The 22443-nt window shown below is 37.5% G+C and overlaps 1 protein-coding gene across 3 annotated transcripts; it reads right to left on the reverse strand.

The window, feature by feature from the left end:
• Positions 1 to 1272: 1272 nt before the first annotated feature.
• Positions 1273 to 22075, reverse strand: NEIL3 (nei like DNA glycosylase 3). Of its 3 annotated transcripts, none has more exons than XM_066185932.1 (10): positions 21931 to 22075; positions 18569 to 18684; positions 16444 to 16578; positions 14921 to 15134; positions 13802 to 13876; positions 11181 to 11347; positions 7994 to 8163; positions 4637 to 5039; positions 2642 to 2816; positions 1273 to 1826 (listed from the first exon to the last, which is right to left on the reverse strand). In XM_066185932.1, exons 1-10 carry the CDS (start codon positions 22024 to 22026, stop codon positions 1650 to 1652), a joined length of 1728 nt encoding a protein of 575 aa, XP_066042029.1. In that variant the 5' UTR covers positions 22027 to 22075; the 3' UTR covers positions 1273 to 1649. The 3 variants fall into 3 exon arrangements, with proteins under 3 accessions (XP_066042029.1, XP_066042030.1, XP_066042031.1); XM_066185933.1 differs by lacking the exon at positions 21931 to 22075 and adding an exon at positions 20227 to 20307; XM_066185934.1 differs by lacking the exons at positions 18569 to 18684; positions 21931 to 22075 and adding an exon at positions 16670 to 16996.
• Between the last annotated feature and the right edge of the window lie 368 nt (positions 22076 to 22443).

Consider the following 22443-nt stretch of genomic DNA (forward strand, 5'->3'; position numbering starts at 1 on the left):
CAGATAGTTCTTGTCTGGCTATTAAGCTAAAAAAAAAAAAAAAGTGAAAGCCCAACTTACTTTTCATGTGTTAAAGTTTGAAAAAGCCATTTAACTTCCAGCTTTAGAGGAATTTTAACATTCATAGAAGGAAAGTAATCAAAAATGGTTGTATTTCTTTTTTATTTTTCAACTTTAACTGAATGACTTAAGATTTATGCTTGTCACAGACATCCAAAAACATGTACAATTTAAAAATAATCAAACATTTTATCACCATAATGAATTGTATAAACACAAGTGAGAAACCTGTTAGATAGCAATGTTAAAGATTTAGATGTATAAGCTCAAGCTAGCAGCAACATTTCATTGTAACAAGAAGCATCATAGAAAGAGATGGCAATGAAAAAATTATCTTCACCATGTGGCTTGTTTTGTTCTCAGGTGGAGTTTTGTACCTCATGAAAGATAAATTATTTGGAAAGAGGCCATTGAGCAACAAAGATTATAGGTTCTACAATCTGATTAAAAATATTTCCTTCATGTAAGGAAAGTTTTGAAAGATTTCAAAGGTATAAAAGGCTACTGAGAAGAGGAAGAAAAAAAGCCTCTGAATTTGTGCTGCTTAGGAAAAGAATTAGAGTTTCCCTTGCATCATGGAATGGAAGATTTAAAGTGGACTGAAGTTATACAATGTTCTCAAGAAAATCAAGTAGTCCTTCCCCATAAAATAAAACAAAATACTATTTGTACAGACCAAAGACCATTGGCAAGGTGCTTATAACGTGTTTCATCCCATATTTAGCTGGGAAGTAACACTATTTCCAATTACTTTCAATTAAAAACTGATTGCAATTAAATGATATATGAAGTTATGACCATTTATTCATTAGCTTCATTTTCCTTGCTATCTGTAGTACACTTTCTAGAGATTTGAAGAATTCAGTTTCCGATTTGATAGCTTAGCATATTCTATTACCCCTTGCTTTAGCAAATAATGGTAAAACCAACAAACAAAAACTGAGTTTTAACCACCTTCGAGGTATGATTTTATTACCCATTACATAGGGATTGTGGGAAAAAATGTTCAGTAGTGGCTAGAAGAAAACACTAACATTTTCAGGATATATAATTTAGAAAACTGAAGTCATGTTACTTTTTTTCAGGGCAGTTTTTTGTCTTTGTTTTCCAAATCTAAGCAAGGTCAATCCACCACAGTAACATTTGAATAGTACAGTTCGTAGCTGCTTCCTCTTAAGCTCTGAGAAAACACGAAGCTTTTAGGTACTTAATAAAGTATATTCTTTTTATTCACTTTTGTTAAATACATGTTCACACTTAAGAAAATTTAAAACATTACATGAAAATTTAAAACAATTTAAAACAATACATGAAAAAAGGAAACAGTGCAATTTTTTATTAGAAATGCAATCGTATGTCACAATATCTTGCAAGCTAAATGTTTATTTCAAAATGGTAGACAGCATACAAACCGTATTTAATTTTTATAGGACTATGTAAAATTACTGTTTCTAGACTTGTTCTTTACATTGGAGCTCTTTTACTAGTTAATGAGTCAACAGGGAAAAAGAACAAAACAGAAATTACTACAAATGTTGTGTGCACTTAAGACATCCTGAAGAACTGTTACTGTAACTGTAACATGAGCATCATGGAAGAATCTTCATACCTGGCCCATTTTCTGCCCATTGGAAGAAGCCACACTGTTTTTCCTTCCCAAGAGGGCACACAAAAAAGTTCTTTCCATTATTTGGACCAATCTTCAACACAGTCTTCGTAACACACCGCTTGCCATGGTTACAAAATGGAGAATCCAAGTCAGCCCACTGCCAAAGAAACAGGTTTCAGGCACATGTGATCACTATGAATTCCTTATTTTAAAATGAACAACAGAAAAGGATCTACAGGGAATGCCACGAAGAAATTCTTTCTAGCACTTAGGATAGTTTTATCTCTTTTGTGAACACTTTTTAGATTTTTCTTTAACATCAACTTCAACTGCATGCACTTTGACTGGTGTAACTTGAAATGATGTTAACACATAGTTTTTCAAATTCAGGCATTATGGTCATTACTGTCTTGAGTTCGTCTATTAACTACCTGATAGTCATGACTGTCAGGTCACTTTTCAGGTCAAACTCTTTTCAGACATGTACATTTGTAGCAAGGAGCAGAGGCCACCAATTGCAGCTAGGAGGGTCGTGTTAGGTGCTAGTGCAGCACTGGAAGGGTTTGCCCAGTCAGTTAACAGAATCATCATCTTAAGAGGCTATCAGGATTCTGGCTAGCAAATAACATGGCTGACAATTAGATCTAGTTTGCTATAGTCTTTCTTTCAGGAAGAAGCTGATCTGAACAACTTGTAGAAGTCCCCTCAAACCAGTATTTCTCTTACACGTTTTACACCACTCAGAAGTAGATTAAGAGCGTTTCCACAAGCAGGTGCCTTCTCAACAGTAAGAGAAGTAACTAAAACTGTTAAGTTCATAAGTATTATTATGCTCTTAGTTTCAATTCAGTGTGCAAGAGTATTTATATCAAACTTTAAATGTAATATATCTGTCCATGATTGACTGGTCACTGGGCCAAGGAGGCTGCAGGAACAAGCATATAAAAACAGGTCCTGAACTCTTATACATACTTGAAAGTAGTCACACCGAGTTTCCCTGGGGAGAGGGCAGCAATAAAACTGCCTTCCCTTGTTTTCGCCATCCTTTCTCACAACTCTGAGGCTGCAGAGACGGCTGTGTTTACTGCAGCGAGGATGTACCACGCTCAACATGCGAGTATCATCTGTCACGTTAGTTTGAGGTGCGCTGTAATGACAGGTTACAAAATTACTTCTGCGTAATTTAAAAGGGATTACCAGCCAAAGAACTCTCTTCTACCATTACAATGGCTCACCCGGTGTACTTTTGCACACAGTGACAGACAAAGGACTTGCTTCTCTAATGCACCCTATTGCGCCTTTAAAGCTGAATGATTGCGAGTAGTGAATAGACACGACTGTGTGCTTTCCTTGAGGTATTATACCAGTTTCCCCACCAGGTCTTAAATTATTTTGAAGTACTCAAATTCATGCATGAAACAAAATATTACCACTGATGTTATACTGCCCACCTCAAATCCTGACGTTCTAAAAGAGTGTTCTGCTCTCAGTGGAAAAAAGACAAATACCACTAATTACTCCAGTCTGAAGGCATTTGTATGCTTCACAGAAAAGAGTTCCACTCTATTTACTAAAAAGTTACAGTACTGCTCCAAATCATATTTGGTCATGAAGTAATACAGATGATGGGATGCAAGAGAATTCTCTGAATGGGATAAAGTTTGTTTCTTCCTCATGATTGAGATAATTTCTGGCTATCTGCAATACACAAGGTTTCATTTAAAAATAGCAACATTAATACTCTGAAATGTATCTTTCCAAAATATTTATAGAGAAGAAAAGCAGTAATGGCACCTTAGTGAAAAAAGAAAATATTAATTCATTCTGGTCAAGTTATCAGCTTAAGAATTTTATGTTTTCTTCTATGTCTGGAAGATTGCAGTCCTGCCGACACCAGCAGTTTTATTCCAACACCTCATTAAAACACAAGATAAAAATAACCAACAGATTTTTTTGTTGGTTTAGCTGTTTAAAAAAATACAATAAAAAAGCATTTCAGTTGATGACTTCCTACAACAACCTGTTGTCATGATTGATACCATCTCATTTCTTGTTTGCAGTCCTCTGTATTCTCAGTTATCCTGCCTACAGCTTCAGTTCCTCAGTCTGTACTGAGAGCGCAAGGAGAAATTGTATTCATTCAGTCTGGCCTGGCTAGTCAGCGAGATTGTTTCAAAACTGGTGCTTCAACAATGCAAGAAGTAATTTCTGTATTTCAGAACAGACACATGACCAAGAATTTTGTAGCATATCATCAATATTTCACATTCAGTTTGCATAATTTACCATTGTAAGTGACATCTACCTTGCACTCCCATTACTGTTGTGACTATCTGCCCAACTTTTCTGTGACAACCCTCATAGATTCTCACATTTCTCTTAACTAGGCAATGGATGTGTCTGAACAGGACCCTGTAAATACAAGTATGTGTAGAGCATTGAAGTGGTTATATACAGAATGGGAAGGGATTCTAAAAGCAGTGATGGCAAGCTCATCAAGGTAACTGTACAGAGCTTCCTGTCATGGAAGAATGCTGAAACCTGGTAATTGACAAATAACTTTAATTAGAATATATTCATCCAGATAGCTTCCTTTTATAATCTTTCACACTGATTTCAAGATCTCTCCATGCAGACAACAACTACAGTGCTAAGATTAGACAACTCCTTAGGAAGAAATGTGCTTGACTTATTAAAACTAGACTGGCCTATTCAGTGGGAATAGCTGAACTATGAACAGCTGTTTAGCTTACAGCAGACTGGCTAGATGCCAAAATCAGGACTTTTCTAGTGACAGCCTAAGAAATTCAGTGCTTTTGAAATCTGAATTATAGTTAGCCTACAATAAGTTACCTCTGGCAGAAATCCAAAGACAACACTGCCTGAGCCCAACAGCACAGTATTCAATTAATCTTTAAGGATAAAGTTGGTTTATGGGATTCCACTCTCTCATTTTAGAATACATACCTGATTGCTATGTTATGTGGGTGAACCAAAGGCACATGATCAGTTTTCTGTTTTTTCTGTTTGTGTTTGAAAAAGCCAGGTTGCTGACAGGAGGATGAAGCCAGAGCAGTTACGTGTGCTGAGCAGTCTTTGTCTGTGCTTCCCCCTGACTGGCAGGCATTGCTTTGGATCTGTTTACCATTGCTTTTTGGAACAACACACTGAGAGTGTCCACCAGATACCTGGGTATCATTTCTCAAAACAGTTTTGTTTCCAAGATCTGTTAAGACCAGAGTTGTAGTTCCAAATGCAGTTTTCCTATTGATCTTTATTTCTGTGCTTGGTTTTCTGAAATCATTACAAGGGTACTTCATTAACTTTGTATTGAAGGCTGCAGAATCTTCAAAACTCTCCATCTTTGGAACTGAGGAAAAAAAGTTACTAGTTATAATCCATCTGCATAGAATGCTACATTATATTTCTGATCTGTATTCATAAGCTGTCATGTGGAGAATGAAAGTAAATTTACAATACCACCTCAAAATCTGTCACAAATTGGAGTACAAAATTTTTTACAATAATAAAAACCTCATGCACTCCTGGAGTCATTTAAAACATGTGTTTCAAGATAACATTACTATTGCTTGAATAGGATCAGCTAATAGTACTAAGTAAATGAAAGCTATTGGACAATTAACTATAAAAAATGCAATCTGCCCCAAACACAGAGATTAAAGTATTTAAATTTCTCAAAATAACCTTTAGCAACCCCAGCAATTGGAGGTCACAGAGCACAGTACCTCCAAGCAGCAATGCATTATCCATTTTTAAAGTATTACTTTATTATTGACACAAAAACGAATATTCAGGTTTTGGGGTCTGTAGTGTTTTCACTGTTCCCATCCTTTCCAAACTTTGTGTTCATCCAAACTTACTGTAAGAAGCTTTCAGAAGAAAGCAGTTCAGACATTTGCTTTGTGGTATAAGCAACAGTTTCTTTACAGAATCAGAGGCCCTCCTAGCGGGCAATAATCACTTAGAAAGAATGGGAATAATTTATTAATGCCAATTTAATACATAAGGAGTCTGTAGGTAATCCCTTTCCTGAGAAAAGAGTGAAAAGAACTTAATGGCATCCTATGTGCAATCTTTTTAGGTACCTGTGAAACCATAGTGTTCAAGGACAGAGTCCTTCCTTTTCTACTATATCCAGTGTATTCCATAAAAAGAAGAGGGAATTAAGCAGAACACGGGTAGATGAGACTTACACAAGGGCAAGCTCTCTCTAAAGGCATTCTCAGAAACAAAGAACTTCTACATTTGACTTGGAATATTACTTGTTTCCAGGCTCCTTCCATTTTGCCACTTCTGCACTGGTTTCATTCAGACTTCTTAAGAAAGAATAGTAGTAGCTTGGCCTTGTACTTAGCAAAGGAGCAGGGAAATTGCAATGTAATGGTAAATAATTATCTGTCTACAGACTGAATTATTTCAGCTGTAGGGCCAGTAGCTAATTTTACAGAGCAAGTATTCTGTCCTCAAAAATTGAAACATTTCTGCTGACAGCAGTTAATTTTAGAAACAACATAAAAACAAACACTGCACCAAGTGAGATGGGAAAGAATCTTAAGGATTAAAAAAAAAAGAGGTAAGCAAACCCATATTTGAAAAAAAAGAAAAAACCTCAAATACCACTCCTATGCAAAAAATAAGGTCTTATTTAAAAAAAAAAATCCTAACAGTATTCCATCAAGTCTAAAACATCTTCAAATTCCAAACCTGATTTCAGTATTTGCATCTAACTAAACAAGTAAAACTCAAAAGTACAGGAGAAGGAATAAGATTTTGTTTCAAAGCTTAAAATAAAGCGTTTGTGCACATGGCATAATATATTATAAAGGCCAGCTGACAATATTAATTCCTGGATAAATGTTGGTAAATCGTATTCTGTGAACAGATTAAAATTTTCAGGTTTCTGGTGCTGATTTGACAGAAGAATTATGCAATATTAGCCTGTGTTGGCAACAACTGTCATGTAAGGCATGAAGATATACTTTTATTGATTCCTGACCTGAGAAAATGAACTATAGCTAGTGCAAGATAAGGGTTTTCCACACATCACTCCAGTCATAAAATGATTAAGCAATGAAGCAATATTTTATGTAGATAGCAGCATTTAAAGCTCCAGCAAGAGACAAACAAATTGAGGTAGGAAGTTCAGAATCATTTTTACGCTGAACTTGGAGGGAAAAAAAGTAGCCCCAGACCCTGCAACGTTATAGGCTGGGGACAGTGGCTGGACAGTGCCAGGCAGAAGGGGACCTGGGACTACTGGTGACAGCAGCTGAACTAGAGTTAGCAGTGTGCCCAGGTGGCCAGGAGGACCAATGGCATCCTGGCCTGGATCAGGAATGGTGTGGCCAGCAGAAGCAGGGAGATCATTCTTCCCCTGTACTGGGCACCAGTCAGGCCACACCTTGAGTGCTGTGTCCATTTCTGGCCCCTCAGTTTAGGAAGGACGTTGAGACACTTGAGCGCGTCCAGAGGAGGCAACGAGGCTGGTGAGGGGCTTGGAAAACAAGCCCTGTGAGGAACGGCTGAGGGAGCTGGGGGTGTTTAACCTGGAGAAAAGGAGACTCAGGGGTGACCTTATCACTCTCTACAACTTCCTGAAAGGCGGCTGTAGTCGGGTGAGGGGTGGTTTCTTTCTCCAGACAGCAACTGACAGAACGAGAGGACTCAGTCTTAAGCTGTGCCAAGGGAAATATAGGTTGGGTATTAGGAAAAGGTTTTTCATGGAAAGGGTAAGTACTGGAATGGTGTACCTGGGGAGGTGGTGGAGCCACCATCCATGGATGTGTTCAAAAAAAAGACTGGATATGGCACTTGGTGCCATGGTTTAGTTGAGGTGTTAGGGCATGGGTTGGACTCTGATCTTGAAGGTGTCTTCCAGCCTATCCCTTCTGTGATTCTGCAAAAAGGCTATTAAAATACACCACTTTTGTTCACATGGAAGAATGACAGTTAATTTTCTGACCCTTGATGATTTCTAATTCAGACTTACATTGCAAACTTTGAATGATTTTAAGGAGAGATGAAATAATGGAGATTTTTCTCACTCCTTGCCCCAGAAAAACAAAGGGTCACTGAAGACACTTATCTATAGAATCCCACCTACACACCAGGTTGGAAGATGGCACTTTTAGGGTTTAAGACAAGACAGTTTCCTTATTGTCTGTGTAAGATTTCCTCAAAATCTGACTTCAAGTTAGCTGGTTATATATATGATTCACAATAAGACACTTCTACATAAAAACTACATCAAAATCATAGAGTTCCCCTCTTTCCCAATACAGATGCCAGACAACCCTTCAGTACCTTCAGGTCTTGAAGTCAAACAGGCATCACAAATTTCAGCAGAAGGCTTGTTTATTAGGGTGCAGCACATACACGTCCACTCCTCTTCAGATTTCCGAGCTACATGTTCATTAGAACATGACCCCCTGCCATATACCCAGCCAATTAGGCTATTTCTAGCTGGCAGTTTGCTGTGAAACAAAGAATGATGTTAGTGTTTTGTGACGTTCCCCCTACAAATTGCCTTACACCACTCTGTGCAGGGAGGCATAGGCTAGAGAACAAGCAGTACAGTGTTATGCCTCCTATCAGCTTGGACAGCATGTCACTGTTCAGGTTTGATTTTTCTTTTCTTTACCTCAAGGGCAAATCTTTCCAGATGCTGCAGAAGTAATACAAATAAAAATATTTAAACAAGAAATTGACATTAATGAGTTAATTATTAACTGATGTACTCTTCAGGACAATGCCCCAGCCTCTCAGATTCCCTACCATTTCCAAGTACTAAAAAAAAAAAAAAAGAAAAAGCGCTTAGTGAGAAAGGAGACTGTTTCAGGGCTTTTCCCCCAGTCCCTTGTACAAAGACTTGCTAACAAATGCATTACTGGATGAAGAACTGTTTAGAAGATGAGCTGCAGAAAATCATACAGGGTAGCAATTTTTTTTTTTTTTTCTCAGTTAAATGCTACCCATAAGTCCAATTTGTTATCAGAGCAGACAAAAGCACTGAAAGCCTTAAAAGTCAGAAAGTCTCATGTGTCACCATTTCCTGGAAAGCCTTTTAAAATGCAGGAACCTGTTCAGAATTAAGGAACCTAGCTGTGACTTGTGAGACAAAATCACTCCAGACCACTAAAGGTTCAGTTTTATATATTTTCCCGTAAATTATAATACTTCCTATGTTGATAGACTGATTTAGAATCATAGTTACTTCTTTACAGCTTCCTGTTACCAGGGACTGCTCTTTTATCCAAACACTGACAAGCACGTTAAACGTAATTTGAACTTACCTGTTCAGTTAGTTATGTATGTATATTTAGGTACTAAGATATCATCCAATTTATAGTTGATAAGCTGTCAAGTGAGGGGTTTTTTCATACTTTTTGTGGAATTGTGCACTTTTTAGAGACTTTTATTAATCCTAAGAATTTAAGGACTGCAATCAATAATGCAAATGCTGTAATTGGGCACTGTTGAGACACTCCTTTGATCTGATATTTTTTCCATAATGATCGCTTTCTGTAACAGGCTAGAATTCTAAGATAATGGTAGAGAGATATCCACTACCTACCACATCTTTCACAACAGGAAAACTGAGGAGGATAATGAGAACTGCTGACATACCAAAGAGTCTGTGCTGTTAAGACGCAGAAAAGAAATTACAGTAGCATTCACCAAAATACTGTGGCTAGCAAACAAAACAGCTGAACTGTAAGTGTTAAAATGCGTATTTTCACATTATTAGATCAGTTGTGATACTCCGTTATCAAAAATGCATTACTTGACTGGATAAATTCTATGTGTCATGTTCGGGAGTTTAATTCCATGTAGTTCCCCTGGTTCACCTGTCCTGTCATTACCCCCCCACCTTTCCCAATTTATGAAATATGTGGGGAAAGAACTATTTTTAAAATTCAAGGTACATTTGAAGGCTAAGTTTATAATGAGTATTTTTATAATTTTTTTTTCAGTTGAGCAAAATCATAAGCTACTTGACTTGACCCAAGAACCACTGGGTTGAATTCTACAGTTTATGATCTGTAGCAAGTCAGTCTAATCACGAGCCCCTTCCAGTCTTCAAATGTGAAAAGACTGGAATGACAAATAAATTACTTGAGCTATGCATAATTTTACATGGTAAGTTACTGTATAATTGAAAAGAGAGCAGTAGAACAGAAAGAACTGACCACTAGAATAAGGACAAGACAAGAAACCACATTTTTATTTTATAGCTACCACTACCATGTTTTTCACTTAATACAGCACTCTTCAATTTTTTATTTAAAAGTACAACAAAATACTAAATCACTACTTGTTCTAGAAAACAGAAAGATTTTTTCCTTACATTGTTTTCTAGTTATCTGACAAAACAGAATAATGCTGTCTTCCTACACTTTGGCAAAATATTTCTCATTATTACTTTCTGAAAATACAGCAGATTTGAGTTATCAGCTTGTGAAATATTTATTTTCCATGCTGGAACTTTTGATATTTGATCTGTACTCAAAGGCAATTTTTTAAGCTTTAAGCAAAATCCCTTCAGCCATCTGAGTCTTGAAAGAAGCCTGGAGGTAGGAGAGGGATTTGTGTGTTCTGTAAATCTTACCTAAAAAAAAAAAATATATATATACACACTCACACACACTAACGAGGCAAAGTCTCAAAGTGAAATAGCATCTTGTATTAGATTGACAGAAAATAAAGGCAAAATTCTGAAGCCTCAGATGAAAATTTTCAAGAATAACAGATGCCTAAGTCTGAATAAGGTGCTTTTGGAACTTTTACCTTTTGACCCTTTGTGATATCAAATGCATTTTCTGCTTTCCTGAAATAAAAAGAGGAAAGCTGCTGCTAGCACTCTTTATGTGGAAGTGAAAGTGTCTCTGTAGCACACCTATAGCAAAAGCTTTTAAAATCCAGTGAGGAGGAAGAAAAAGTACTAAGCCCCTAAAATGTTGGCTGCACTCTGAATTTAGTGAAGTTTTAGTTATCCTCAGTATAAGTCCATATCCAGAATAAACTTGCACAGACACACAGCTATCTAGACATGCCAGGACTGATGGGGTTATCCTGCAAAACAAAAGACACAAATTCCTGCTTCATGAAATTCAACTCAGTTGTGTGGAAACATCCAAGCCCTTTATATTGATAACACCAAGAACAAAGGCCAACATTTCCAGTGACTTAGTTTCAGTGAATAAATCTAAGTACTCTGAATTGTTTTGTAATTCCTACATTTGATTAGAGTAATAGCTACTTCATAATAGATGACACCTTTGAAAAGAAAAGTAGCAAAGAATCAAAGCTTCTAACCATTTTTAAATACCAATAGCCAAAACTTTTTTTTTTGCAAGACATTCTGTTTTTGTCTGGCACAGTTAATGTAGTTATAAAATGCACACAGAGCCATTCTATCTCAAAGGGGGTGTCCTCTTGCTGTAACAGCACTTCAGAGGTGCTTAAAAATGTCACCATGTTACCATCATACCTAAGATTGACAAGCTGGGGCTCCGCCTTTTGACATCGAGAGCAGAAGTAAGTCATCCTGTTATGGTCTCCCAAGCGGCACACGGTGATGCTGCCATTGCACTCCCCACAAGTGGGGCGCTTGTACACTTTGTAGTGTTTGTACAGTGGAGACCCAGACTTGCGGCACTAAAACAGAATGTGTTTAAATCCATGTTAGAGACTAAGGATAAATTTTATGTGAGTCTGAAAATAAAAAAAACCTACACAGACTGTCAACTCAATGACTAGATGAAGATATTTAAGAGAGACACTATTAAAGGCTATATCTGTATTTCACATTATTTTATTCAAAGAATTGACAAATGAGGTATAACAGTGTCTGTAATTCTCCACATAATGAAATAAAAGAAGGAAAAAAAGCATACTAGCAAGGTGCAACAAATACATGCTAGGAACTCTGAGTTCAGCTGGACCTGCTAGCTCTGATTCTGCATCAGTTGTCTTTGACCTGGAACCTGCAGGAGGAATCTTCTTGAAGAGCTAATGAGCTCCAATCAATACAGCAGAGAAAACAAAACAAACAAACTACAAAACAAACATCACCTTCTCTCACCCCCAAAAGACCGAAACCACAGCACAACTCAAACACGATGCTACAATCTGGGTTAATAAGCCTTCCCAAAACCTAAAGAACTGTGCAATGCAGAAATATTCCCAAGATTCCGTAAATGTTGGGTAGTGCCCAGTAAAGTTGCTCAGGTTCATCTTGGCCCTGGCCATGCCAGACAACCTGGCTCATGAAAAGCCACTTGGCACTACGGTGAGCTCCCCAGACTCTGGCAGACAGCCATATTAAATTAAGTAGAGTACAAGGCCAAGGGCAGTGACCTAATGAGCCTCCAGACAGCTGGCAGGCACATTTCATGAGACAATTCACAAAACTCCCATGAAGTCAGCATAGACACACTACAGCTAAAAGTGGCAAAAAAAATCGATACAAGAAGAGCCCAGTGGAGATGCAGCCAACTCTGCAGAGCCACACAAGTTTCTACCCTAACATTGGAAATCCTTGGGCTCAGTTCAAACAACACCACAGCTGGCCAAGCAACACCAGCACAGCTCAGGAAGATTTCAGTAGCTCTAGCTCCATTCTGTATGAAAACTGTTGGAGTTCTCCCAAAACACAGATGACTTTGAGCACAGTATATTTGCTTCTGCTGTGCTTTTACTCATCAGTCTTGCTGAAAGAGAATTCTTTTGCCAGTACAAACTAGTAATTCAATCAGAAGGAATTACTAATATATATCTGCATGAATATTCACAGCTGCCTCCTCAAGATTTTCAGTCAGTTGCTCATGAGTAGTTTTTTTCCCCATTCAGTTATTCAAAAACCAAACAAAATCAACTGCATTTTACACAAACAAGATTCTTCATCTTTGTATCTGTAATGATACAGTACAATGACCGCAAACAATCTATAACAGTCTATTAAAAAAATTCGAGTACTATCCCTCTAACATATTTTTATTATGTCTCTTTAAGATGGAAGGGAGAGGCTAGCCCTCTTAAAAGTACTTGACTGGTGAATACTTGCTAAGTGTGGACTACAGAAGTTTTCAAACTGGCTAAACAGAAAGTTTAACTTGTTTATTATCAGTCTAAAAGCCTTTAAATTTCTGAGTATTACAGTTGTTGCAGAACTAGACAGTGTCTCTTTACTGGCAGACTTCACTATGAAGTTTGGAGAAATGAAAACATTTCTGTACCAACAAACTAAAACACTCTTTAGTGGGTAGAAGGAAAGTAGATATTTAAACAGACTATCAAACAAACTACAGTTTTAGCCTTTATGATTTTAGGAATGTTAGGTGCTCTCACCCTCACCTACCAAAAAAATTCTTTTTAGCAGTGCTAGCTCCTTGCCTTTCATGAAAATCAAGAGAAACAGACAAAATGTCACTACTGCTGTTCATTTCTTTATATGCAGCTTAAAGAAACAAAACATAGAAGAATTAGGTCAAATTCTCTCCTTTTGTATTGCAGAAAGTTAAAGAGCACCAGAAATTATGGAGTTTATACAGGAAGAAATTAAGTCCTACTGAAGTTATAGCAGTAGGGAGAAATTGTAATTTATTTCAATTTGTCAACCAAACCCATCATTTCAGTTAGGAGAACAAAGTTGTTAGAAGTTTCAAACTATTTAGTTAAATAAATTTAATTGCTATTTCAAGTTTTATAAAGGAAGCCACATCACTACCTTCATATTTCCCTGGGACAATCTCTAGTTCCCAGTTTGAAGAGTAATCTTTATTATCTTATATGTAACTTTGTGCTTAGCCTACATCAGTTCTGACATGTTCAGAGTGGCATAACAGCACATGCACAGAAAAACTGAACTGGCCCTCAGGCAGCATCTGTGAATGTCTTTTGGGCCAAGCTGTGCATATTTTGACAATCTTGGCTCCCCCTACCTTTTCATCATCTGACAATTCACAATTAATAAAGAGCACACAAACCAACAATCCTATTTAGGGAAACACTTGCTTTGTTGCATCTTTATACTGTTTTCACCAGACAATCACACACAGCTAACATGGCAGAGTAACATTTTGAAAGTTTTCCAGAAGTATGTGCCAATACCTTATAAAAAAGCAGGGTAAAATCACGTGTCATTTTCACCAAGTGATGTATATGCTCATCTGTCAGTTGGCAGACCTGTAAGAAAGACAAGAATGATTTTCAGAATATTATAATGCTAAGGCAAAAAAAGACCTATGAGGTGGGTGCACTTTGATGTGGAGTTGCTTTTCTCCATGTTGTGATAATTCCCTGACTCCATATTACATGTATCATCTCAGTAAAACAGTACATGTTCACATCCTATACTACAAAAACTCACTGCTTGCATACCAAACAAAGTGCTTTGCCTCAACCACGCAAAACATGGTAGAAAATCCAGTTGTCTTCCCCTATTTGACCAAAGAGTTCATGGTCACATGAGTCACATAAGAGTTAGCAAGTCCTACATCCCTCCTAATTTCCTCCTAGATCATAATATGACCTATCATCTGAGGCTCTTTCCTCTGAGAGAGAGTCAGGAAGAACGCGTGAGTCAAAGATATCACAATGAGAGAGACGTATCAACCAAATATATTTGAAGAACCCAAATATTATTTATTTTTTTTTCTGCCATATCACAGATAAAATTAAAATCCAGATTGATTCTATGAACAATTTTCAAAATACTATGTTTAAAAAACTTGTCAGTAACTAATCTTCTCCAGATTTCATTTACATTCTGTGTAATCTCTGGTTTACAAATATCATCTTTTCAACCAAAATTGGGAGACACATGCCTGAACATCTTAAAACAGAAAAGTATGACAAACAAGGTAGAAAAAATAATTGATGCTAGCTAGCAGGATAAGAAGTAGAAGAAGCAGCTGCAAAAATGATCAACTCTACAACATAAACTACTTTGGGTAGTAAATTTTCTGCTTTCCCTTATTTATGGACTGTCAGTTTAATGGCAGCATAACAGGATGCCAGACTTAGAATATGAAAATTAATCAGCTCCAAGGAGCGCCATGACAAAAACCTCCTGTTATAATAATAAAACATTAATTTAGTGTCCTAGAATAACTTAAGAAATTACAGATGATAAAACAAAGGTAAAAGATAGCACAATAATAAATAAATATGTATTTGAATTCTTAACATTTTGATGTTCTTTAAAACCATCTTGAGACACTCACTCACCTTAAGAGCTGGATGAAGACCACTATCAAACAGTGCTTCATTTTTTATGATATTTCCCACTCCAGGTAATACTGCTTGATCCAGTAACACATCACACAGCATACGGGTGTTCTGCTGCTTAATCTCATGTTCTGCTCTTGAGAAGCTAAATTTTGGAGAACAGATATCCAAACTTTCCATCGTCCTCACTTTCTGCTCACACTCAGCTGCATTTCTGGAAAAGAAATATACACTGATTAATTTTTATTTTAAATATATTCTAATATAGCAGTGTGGTTTTAAAAACAACACAACAAATTATAATAGAACATTATGTGCAGATAACAGAAACCATGAAAATACCAGTGACAGGAAGTGGCACAGGAATTCCATTAAACACATCTTCCAAAAACAGTAATACAACACAATAATACGTGCATGAAACATGCACCCAGTCCAACATACAAGAAATCCACTCATTTTGTTCCAATTAGCTTGAAAAATATTTGCAAGCTCTTTGCTTTAAAACTACTTCCAAGATGGAAAGCCCAGGTGTTTGGACTCTCAAACATACCTAACTGTATGGTTACATGGTCCACTAATCCACAATGTCTACAACATGACATTTATGTATATTTATAAATATATATTTATATATAATTATATTATATTTCAAAGAATTACAGAATATTTTGAGTTTGAAGGATCCCACAAGTCCAGCTCTTGAATGAATGGCCCAAATGGGGATCAAACTCACAATCCTGGCATTATTAGCACCATGCTCTAACCAAATAAGCTAATTATAATTATGTAATAGACATATGTAGTAGTAATTATTAATAGTAGTTACAAAATTAAAAAATATATATTCATATTTAAAGATATACATTATTAGGGTAAGCGTAATAATTTGAAAAATAATACAGTACAAGTAGTTTTGGCTTATATGAGATTTTGTGTTTTGTAATCAAAAGTATGCTTATATATGTTACATGAATTGACATGCCCATTTCCACTCAAGAGCTTCAATCACTTTAAAATCAAGCTCGCTGGTGTCTTTTTTAGCAGTGTGAATACAGTGCTAATGGGCAAAAACATCTGCTTAATGTGAAATAGAACAATTATAAAAATCTGCTTCCTGAAAACAGAAAAAATAAAAAACCAACCTTGGGAACATAAAAACTTGAAATCAGTAATCGTGACAGGTTGTTTGTTACTCTTGTCAATAAATGAGACTTGGATAGAAATTAACAGAGCAATGGGTTTCAGCGTACAAATCTAAGGATAGAATTACATCCAACTTTCATTCCCAGTCTTGACACTGGCAAGTGTCATCAACTAATGACACTATGGCATAGAACTACTTTAACTGTATGTAAACTCTGATACAAAAGTAACAGACTTAAATTACCATACAAATAACTATGGTATGTTTAGAAATTTTTGTCTTGATAGAATCCAAGCACTTAATTTGTACATGATTTTTCATTTACCTTAAAAAATGTTATAAAAGAAATAAACTGTTTTGTTAGTTTCTGCTTTACCTATACTCTACTGTCACATCCCAAAAACAAACAGTATCCTCCATCAGTTGTATCTCCAAAACTGGTTGTGCTCCATTTCTGTCTTTGCTTCCATCAGGATTAATGTGCATGGAACCATTCATACCAAAGTGAATCCTCAGAAAGAAAGAGAGTTTTTATAGGTATTTTAACTTCACTATCATTTCCAAGCATTACATCAGTCTATTTTTAGTGTTGTGAACCTTACCTAGCCAAGTCAGTATATATGTACATCAGTTCTAGTCATTACCATCAACAGAGCAACAAACTGCTGTCTTACAGACAACTCAGTTCCCAGAGAAGAAAGAATACTTCCCACGTAAAAATCCCTCCAAAACATAGCTGGTTTTGAGTAGTCTTCATAATTCATTATACAGAAGTTAAACCTCATCATTTAGTAGCACCATTTTTTGGTGCACTTAGAATTTTTTTCACTTGACATGCTGATCTTCCAACATAGACTCTTAAACCTTCAGGGAAGCTGAAAGAAATGAGGCCACTTGACCAGAAAATTTTCAGTTAAATCAGCCAGAAGTCACCTGGTATGGAAAGAAAGAATTTAGTTTCCATATTGCCACCACTGTTATCACATTACAGCTACATCCAGTAACACCATAAACAAAGTAATTAGTATTTGCCATATGTTGTTTTCTGATTTTCTTTGCCTACAACCAAGGCAAAACCTGCAGGTCAATTAAAAATTAATAAAAGAAATAAACTGAAAAATGCACAGATGGCAAAGTAGAAGAACAGATTCTTTCAAGCATCCATTTTACAGATTAGTAATGCTTTAAGAGATCTTACATTTTATGAAATATTCTACCAGGAGCTATGCTTGAGCAAAGAACAAGTCTGACTATCATCTCATACATTTTATTTATTACAAATTCATCTGGTACAATCAAGTCCTAAAAATTATAAGATAGTGGGAATGTCCTATTACTACACACTGTGTATCAGAAAAAGTGGATTATTTTGTAGTTACAAGAAGATTTAACAGACTAAACATCATAAACGACCAAAGAAATGCAATACCAGGTCTGTATTTCCTTTAAGCCCAACTTTCTTACATTTCAGGAAAGACAGACATTTTAAGTATTTACAGATGGGCTAACACAACATGTCATTAAGCATATTCTTAAAGTTAACTCTTTAAAATTTGAAAAAAAAATGTTATTAGGTACTTAAAAGCCTGTGTCTTTCCAAAACTCTTCTTACAAGTCAGTTCAGGTGATATAGTTGTTTCAATCACTTTTCTTCAATAAACATTTTCAATTCTCAAGTGCCATGAGTAGTACTACACAGGCTTAACCAGCCAAACTTATTTTTAAACCTAGACAAATTTCTTTTAAAACCAAACTCTTGTATTTTGCTAACAAATGGTGACACACTAAATGCTTCCAGAAAATTATTTTTCATTCAATTTAATAGCTGATGGTTTTATTTACCAAGCTCCAGTACACTTTTTAAAAGGAACTTTAAGAATCACAACTATTAGCTATCCTAGTGCCTTCTCAGTTCATGACTAAAAAAAAAAATATTAAATCAACTACATTTATATTCTACATATTTACATTCAAAGCATTAAGAAATTTATAAAATTTAATTCTAAAGTGTTTCATTAACTCTGATGTCCTGAAATAGGGCAAAATAGAAATCTTCTTTTTAATTACACATAGAAAAGTCATGATGCTAATTAAACCTAGGATCTGGTATTCAATGAGAACTGGTAGAAAGGAGTTGATGATTTTTTGTTTTAAAGTAAAAAGGTGAGACTTTAAAATTATTTAGTGATACACAATATTGCAGGGATCTCAATGCATTGCATGTACTATAACTGTTTTGTCTCTAGAAAAAGCAACTTCCTGTTTGAAAAAATGTCAATAAATAACCATCCTTTTCAGATACCTTTACACGGAATCTTGCAGTAAAGCAGTAAATTATCTGATAATGTGACTATATCCAGTACTCCTGTACTGCAGAGAGGCTGATGAGAAGGTTCTCTATAACATTTTCAAATCTCTGAAAGTACCATTAGCAAAAATAAGGTGACCCCCACAAATACATTCAGTCTTAATGCATAGGAAGCCTTTTTCTCACTTCTTACCTCAAAGCTTTCTGATCAAAATACATAAAAAGTTCCTTTCCCAATGTCTCCACACCCCTGTAAACATGTCCAACAAGGAAATCATGACCAGAGATTCTCTCTTTACTTGCAGCAGTCTGAAAAATGAGTACACACACACACAAAGATTAAAGAGAATTTATACTGCTGAGTTTCTAGCACCAGTACACATTCAGCAAGAAGCTGTATGAACTAATTTAACAACTTGGACAACATTAACTATTTTTCTTCTAAAGCATTCTACCAAAAACAATGGGACTATTAACCTAGGAAGCAGTCACTATTGCTAATGCTATCATAACTTAGCTCAATTTTTTCCCTAATCGAAACAATACATCTTTTTTATCAGGGAGTTTTATGCCTCTTCCTTAGAGTCACGAATTTATAATAAGAGTTTCAGATTGGTGTAAAATAAACAGGTACAGTTTGAATATTAAAAACATGTCAGAGTGTCAATTCTGCTATTTGCAGATCTATATTCTTCTTCAAATGTTAATAATAGGCTTTCAGTATTTTGCATAGTGCATTTGCACAGAAAAGCTTCTACTGAGCCCACAGAGATATCGCTCTTCCTAATAGTTTAAAGTCTAATCTCAGAAGCAGGCAAGCAGCAGGTGGGACACTATTAGACGACAAGATAAATGTGAGATTGAAGCAGTCATATTTTCTTGCTTAGCATATGAAAATGCATTGAAGTTGTAAGGGATGTCTACAGGTTATCTGGTCCAAACAAAGCAGAGTACACTTAGGACAGGGAGCCCAGGGCCTTGTCCAGTCAAAATCAGAGCAGCTCCAGTGATGGACACTGCAGTCTCTTTGGGCCCTTGTTCCATGGCTTGACTATTGTGGTGGAAAACTTTTCCTAATACCTAACAAGAATTTCTCCCATTGTCACCTGCATTTGCTGCTTCTCACCCACTGTGCATGTCCAACAGGAGTCTTGCTCTGTCTCCTCCATACCTCCTTACAGGTAGCTGAGGAGAGCAATAAAACCCCAGTTCTATCAGCTTCTCTTTGAGCACCACGTGCTTCACCTGCTAATCACACCAGAGCAGGTGTGATTCTGTGATAAGTATATTATTATCTTGTTATTACCGGGGAGTTGGAAACTCAGGCGCAGCCTTACAAATGCTGATCAGAGATAAGAGTCACTGTCACTTCCTTGGAACATGTGACATGGAGTCAGCATTACCAGGACTCTAGGTCCTTGTTTGATTCAGAGCCTTTTCACATCTGAGCAGCAGCCAGAACTGTGCTGTTCCATGACACTCTTCTCTTCCAAGTGCAGGATTCTGCAAGTCCTGCAAATGCTGAACTTGAGTTTCTACCAGCCCATTTTTCTCAGCTTGTGAAGGTCGCCCTGACTAGCACCCCAAGATTCACTGTCATCATAGCCCTGACTGCAAGGCAGATCCACATTATCAGTGCTTCAATCACAGCACTCCATTTCAATGCAAATATGTATGAATGCAACTCTGGCAAATCAGCCAGGCTTCTGCTAGTTAGTGACAATTCAGAGCTACTCTCTATCCAATCTCCCACTGTATTATTACCTTGAAATGATATACATTTAGAGAGTTTTATGGTTATTATTCTGTCAAATAGGAAAATAGAAATATTTCTAGCATAACATCACTTACCTTGTCTGTTATCAAAATATGAGGAAAGCAAAATTTGGCTCCCATGTAAACAGTTCATGCTTTCCAATAAAGGTATTGGAGTCTGTTGCTGTGCAACAAAGTTTATTTTAACTTTAAGCCACTCAGGTTTGTTTAAAATAAACCATAATAAGAAATGACTGAGATGGAAAACTAACTTGTCTTCTCAAATATTTGAAGCTAAATTCATATCTCTTTGGTAACAGGCAAACCCTTACAGTCATCATACTACAAACACTCCTAAACAGTGCAATCTTCAGCAGAAGCCAAGTCTTTTGCCATGGTTAGCAGCCCCTGTGAAATCTATAAAGTCCAAGACCCTTAGGCTGGTCATTTTCCAATGAATAGAGGCTGCCTTGAGGTGCAGCCTTTTACTTTTACTGCATAAAGTGATGAAATCAAATCTATTTGAGGGAGTGAGAAATCTTTTTAAAACCTTAGAAGCATAACTCCTTACTTCAAAAGCCTGTCCTGAAAGACATTAACCTATGAAGACTAATCTTAAGGCCTATACATAGATGTATTTTCAACCACATTCTTTCCTAAATTGTTTCATTGAATTAATATCCTACTGTGCCTTGATCACAAACTCCTACGCTGCTTCATACACACTGAAAGTGGGTAAAAATTCCCCAACTTTCTGCCTGGAGGCATCCAGTATACTTCATGGGACAAAAGCAACACACAGCCTCTTAAAGATCAGCAAAACGAATCATAGAAAAAAAGATACCTTAGCTAGAATGAAAAAAGATACCTTGTCTTCTGTAATCAACACCAGAGGACAGTACCTACACACTCATCAGCCAAGGTCTGCTTACTGATCTGACACCCTGATTTCTCCCTCTGCTACAAGGTCTCACAAGTCCCAGCAGCTTTATACCAGTGAACTATTTTATGTTGTCAAGGAAAGCATAAAAACTTGTAGGGAAATCACATACTGTGTACATTGCAAGAAAATGTCACACACGTTATTTAAATAACCAGTCTAATTAAAGTTGCTTAAGAAATAATTATGGAAGTAAAAGCCCCCTTTCTGCAGGTCAAGGTGTACATTTCTCATCGATTAGAATCATAGCATGGTTTGGTTGTAAGGGACCTTAAAGAGCACCTAGGACATGCCTGGACTGTGGAGATTATGAGTAAGTAAGATTAGGAATAATTTCCCTGGTATTTAACGTTTCCTCAAGCAACATGGAATTTGAAATCTATCCTAAGTGAACACGAGCTATTCTAAAAGCTTTCCCTCATTACTCCTTAAAGCTCCTGTTTCTACAGCCTCAGCATAGCCTTTATACATCCGACCTGCCGAGACGTATTATGCTGCTGACAAGAACATTCCACAACTTAAAGGAAGAATCAGGACAGTATTCGCTGATGATACCCACCACCGCCCACGGCCGACGACAGCGGCGGCATAGGGGACACCACCCACCCCGCTAGGACCTCCGGCCGCCAGCCCCGTGTCCCGGTACTCCAGTAGCTCCTGCCCGTTCGCTTGCTGTCACGCACACCTGGCGGCATTTACCACCGCGGACACACACGAGCAAAAGCGCTGAGCCCCCGCCGCCCGAGGCGGCTGCCCAGCCGTGTCCCGGTCGCCGGCCGGGCCGCGCCCGTCCCCAGCCCTGTCCCCGTCCCCAGCCCTGTCCCTGTCCCCGTCCCCCGTGCCCGTGCCCGCGCCCTCACCGCGCCGCCGCCCCGCGCGGCCCGCACGCGCTGTCCCCGGCGCAGGCGCGCCCGCAGGCGCTCAGCGCAGAGCGCGCAGCCCGGGCCCTCCACCATGGCCGCGAGCGCCGCCGCCGCCGCCGCCGCCCGCTCTTCGAATCGCCCGCTCGCCTGAGGGACGCGCCGGGCCCCGCCCCGCTAGTTCCTGTTTATTGCCTTCTCAATGGCAGTCGCTGCTGCTCGTAAATTCCCCCCTGGCTCCTGGTAGCTCCCCGGTATTGTCTAAGACACGCGGAAGTGCATCTGCTTTCAAGACTTAATCCACGATCAGAAATTAATTTCAACTTTTAAGAAGTCGGTACTTAATAGGTTTCTGCAGTCAGTCCAGGTTTACAGAAGTAAAATGCTCCTTTACCAGCCACATTCGAAGTACAATCAGGCATAATAAACTCGACAAGCTCTAGGAAAATTGAGGGAATTTGCATTGCAAGGTAGAACGTCGGACACCATTTTCCAATGCCCAGCTCGTGAGGC

This window comes from Chamaea fasciata, unplaced genomic scaffold, assembly GCF_029207755.1.
Source record: "Chamaea fasciata isolate MVZ Bird 193981 ecotype frontalis unplaced genomic scaffold, bChaFas1.0.hap1 SCAF_6, whole genome shotgun sequence".
Taxonomy (NCBI): domain Eukaryota; kingdom Metazoa; phylum Chordata; class Aves; order Passeriformes; family Sylviidae; genus Chamaea; species Chamaea fasciata.

Bases quoted from the DNA above. Each gene is read 5' to 3' on its own strand.
- NEIL3 (XM_066185932.1), bottom strand. From the start codon at position 22,026: ATGGTGGAGGGCCCGGGCTGCGCGCTCTGCGCTGAGCGCCTGCGGGCG. The intron at 13,877-14,920 runs GTGAGTGAGTGT...TCTTTCTTACAG, and splicing joins GTCTTCATCCAGCTCTTAAG to GTCTGCCAACTGACAGATGA. The intron at 1,827-2,641 runs GTATGTATAAGA...TTTCTTTGGCAG, and splicing joins CTCGGTGTGACTACTTTCAA to TGGGCTGACTTGGATTCTCC.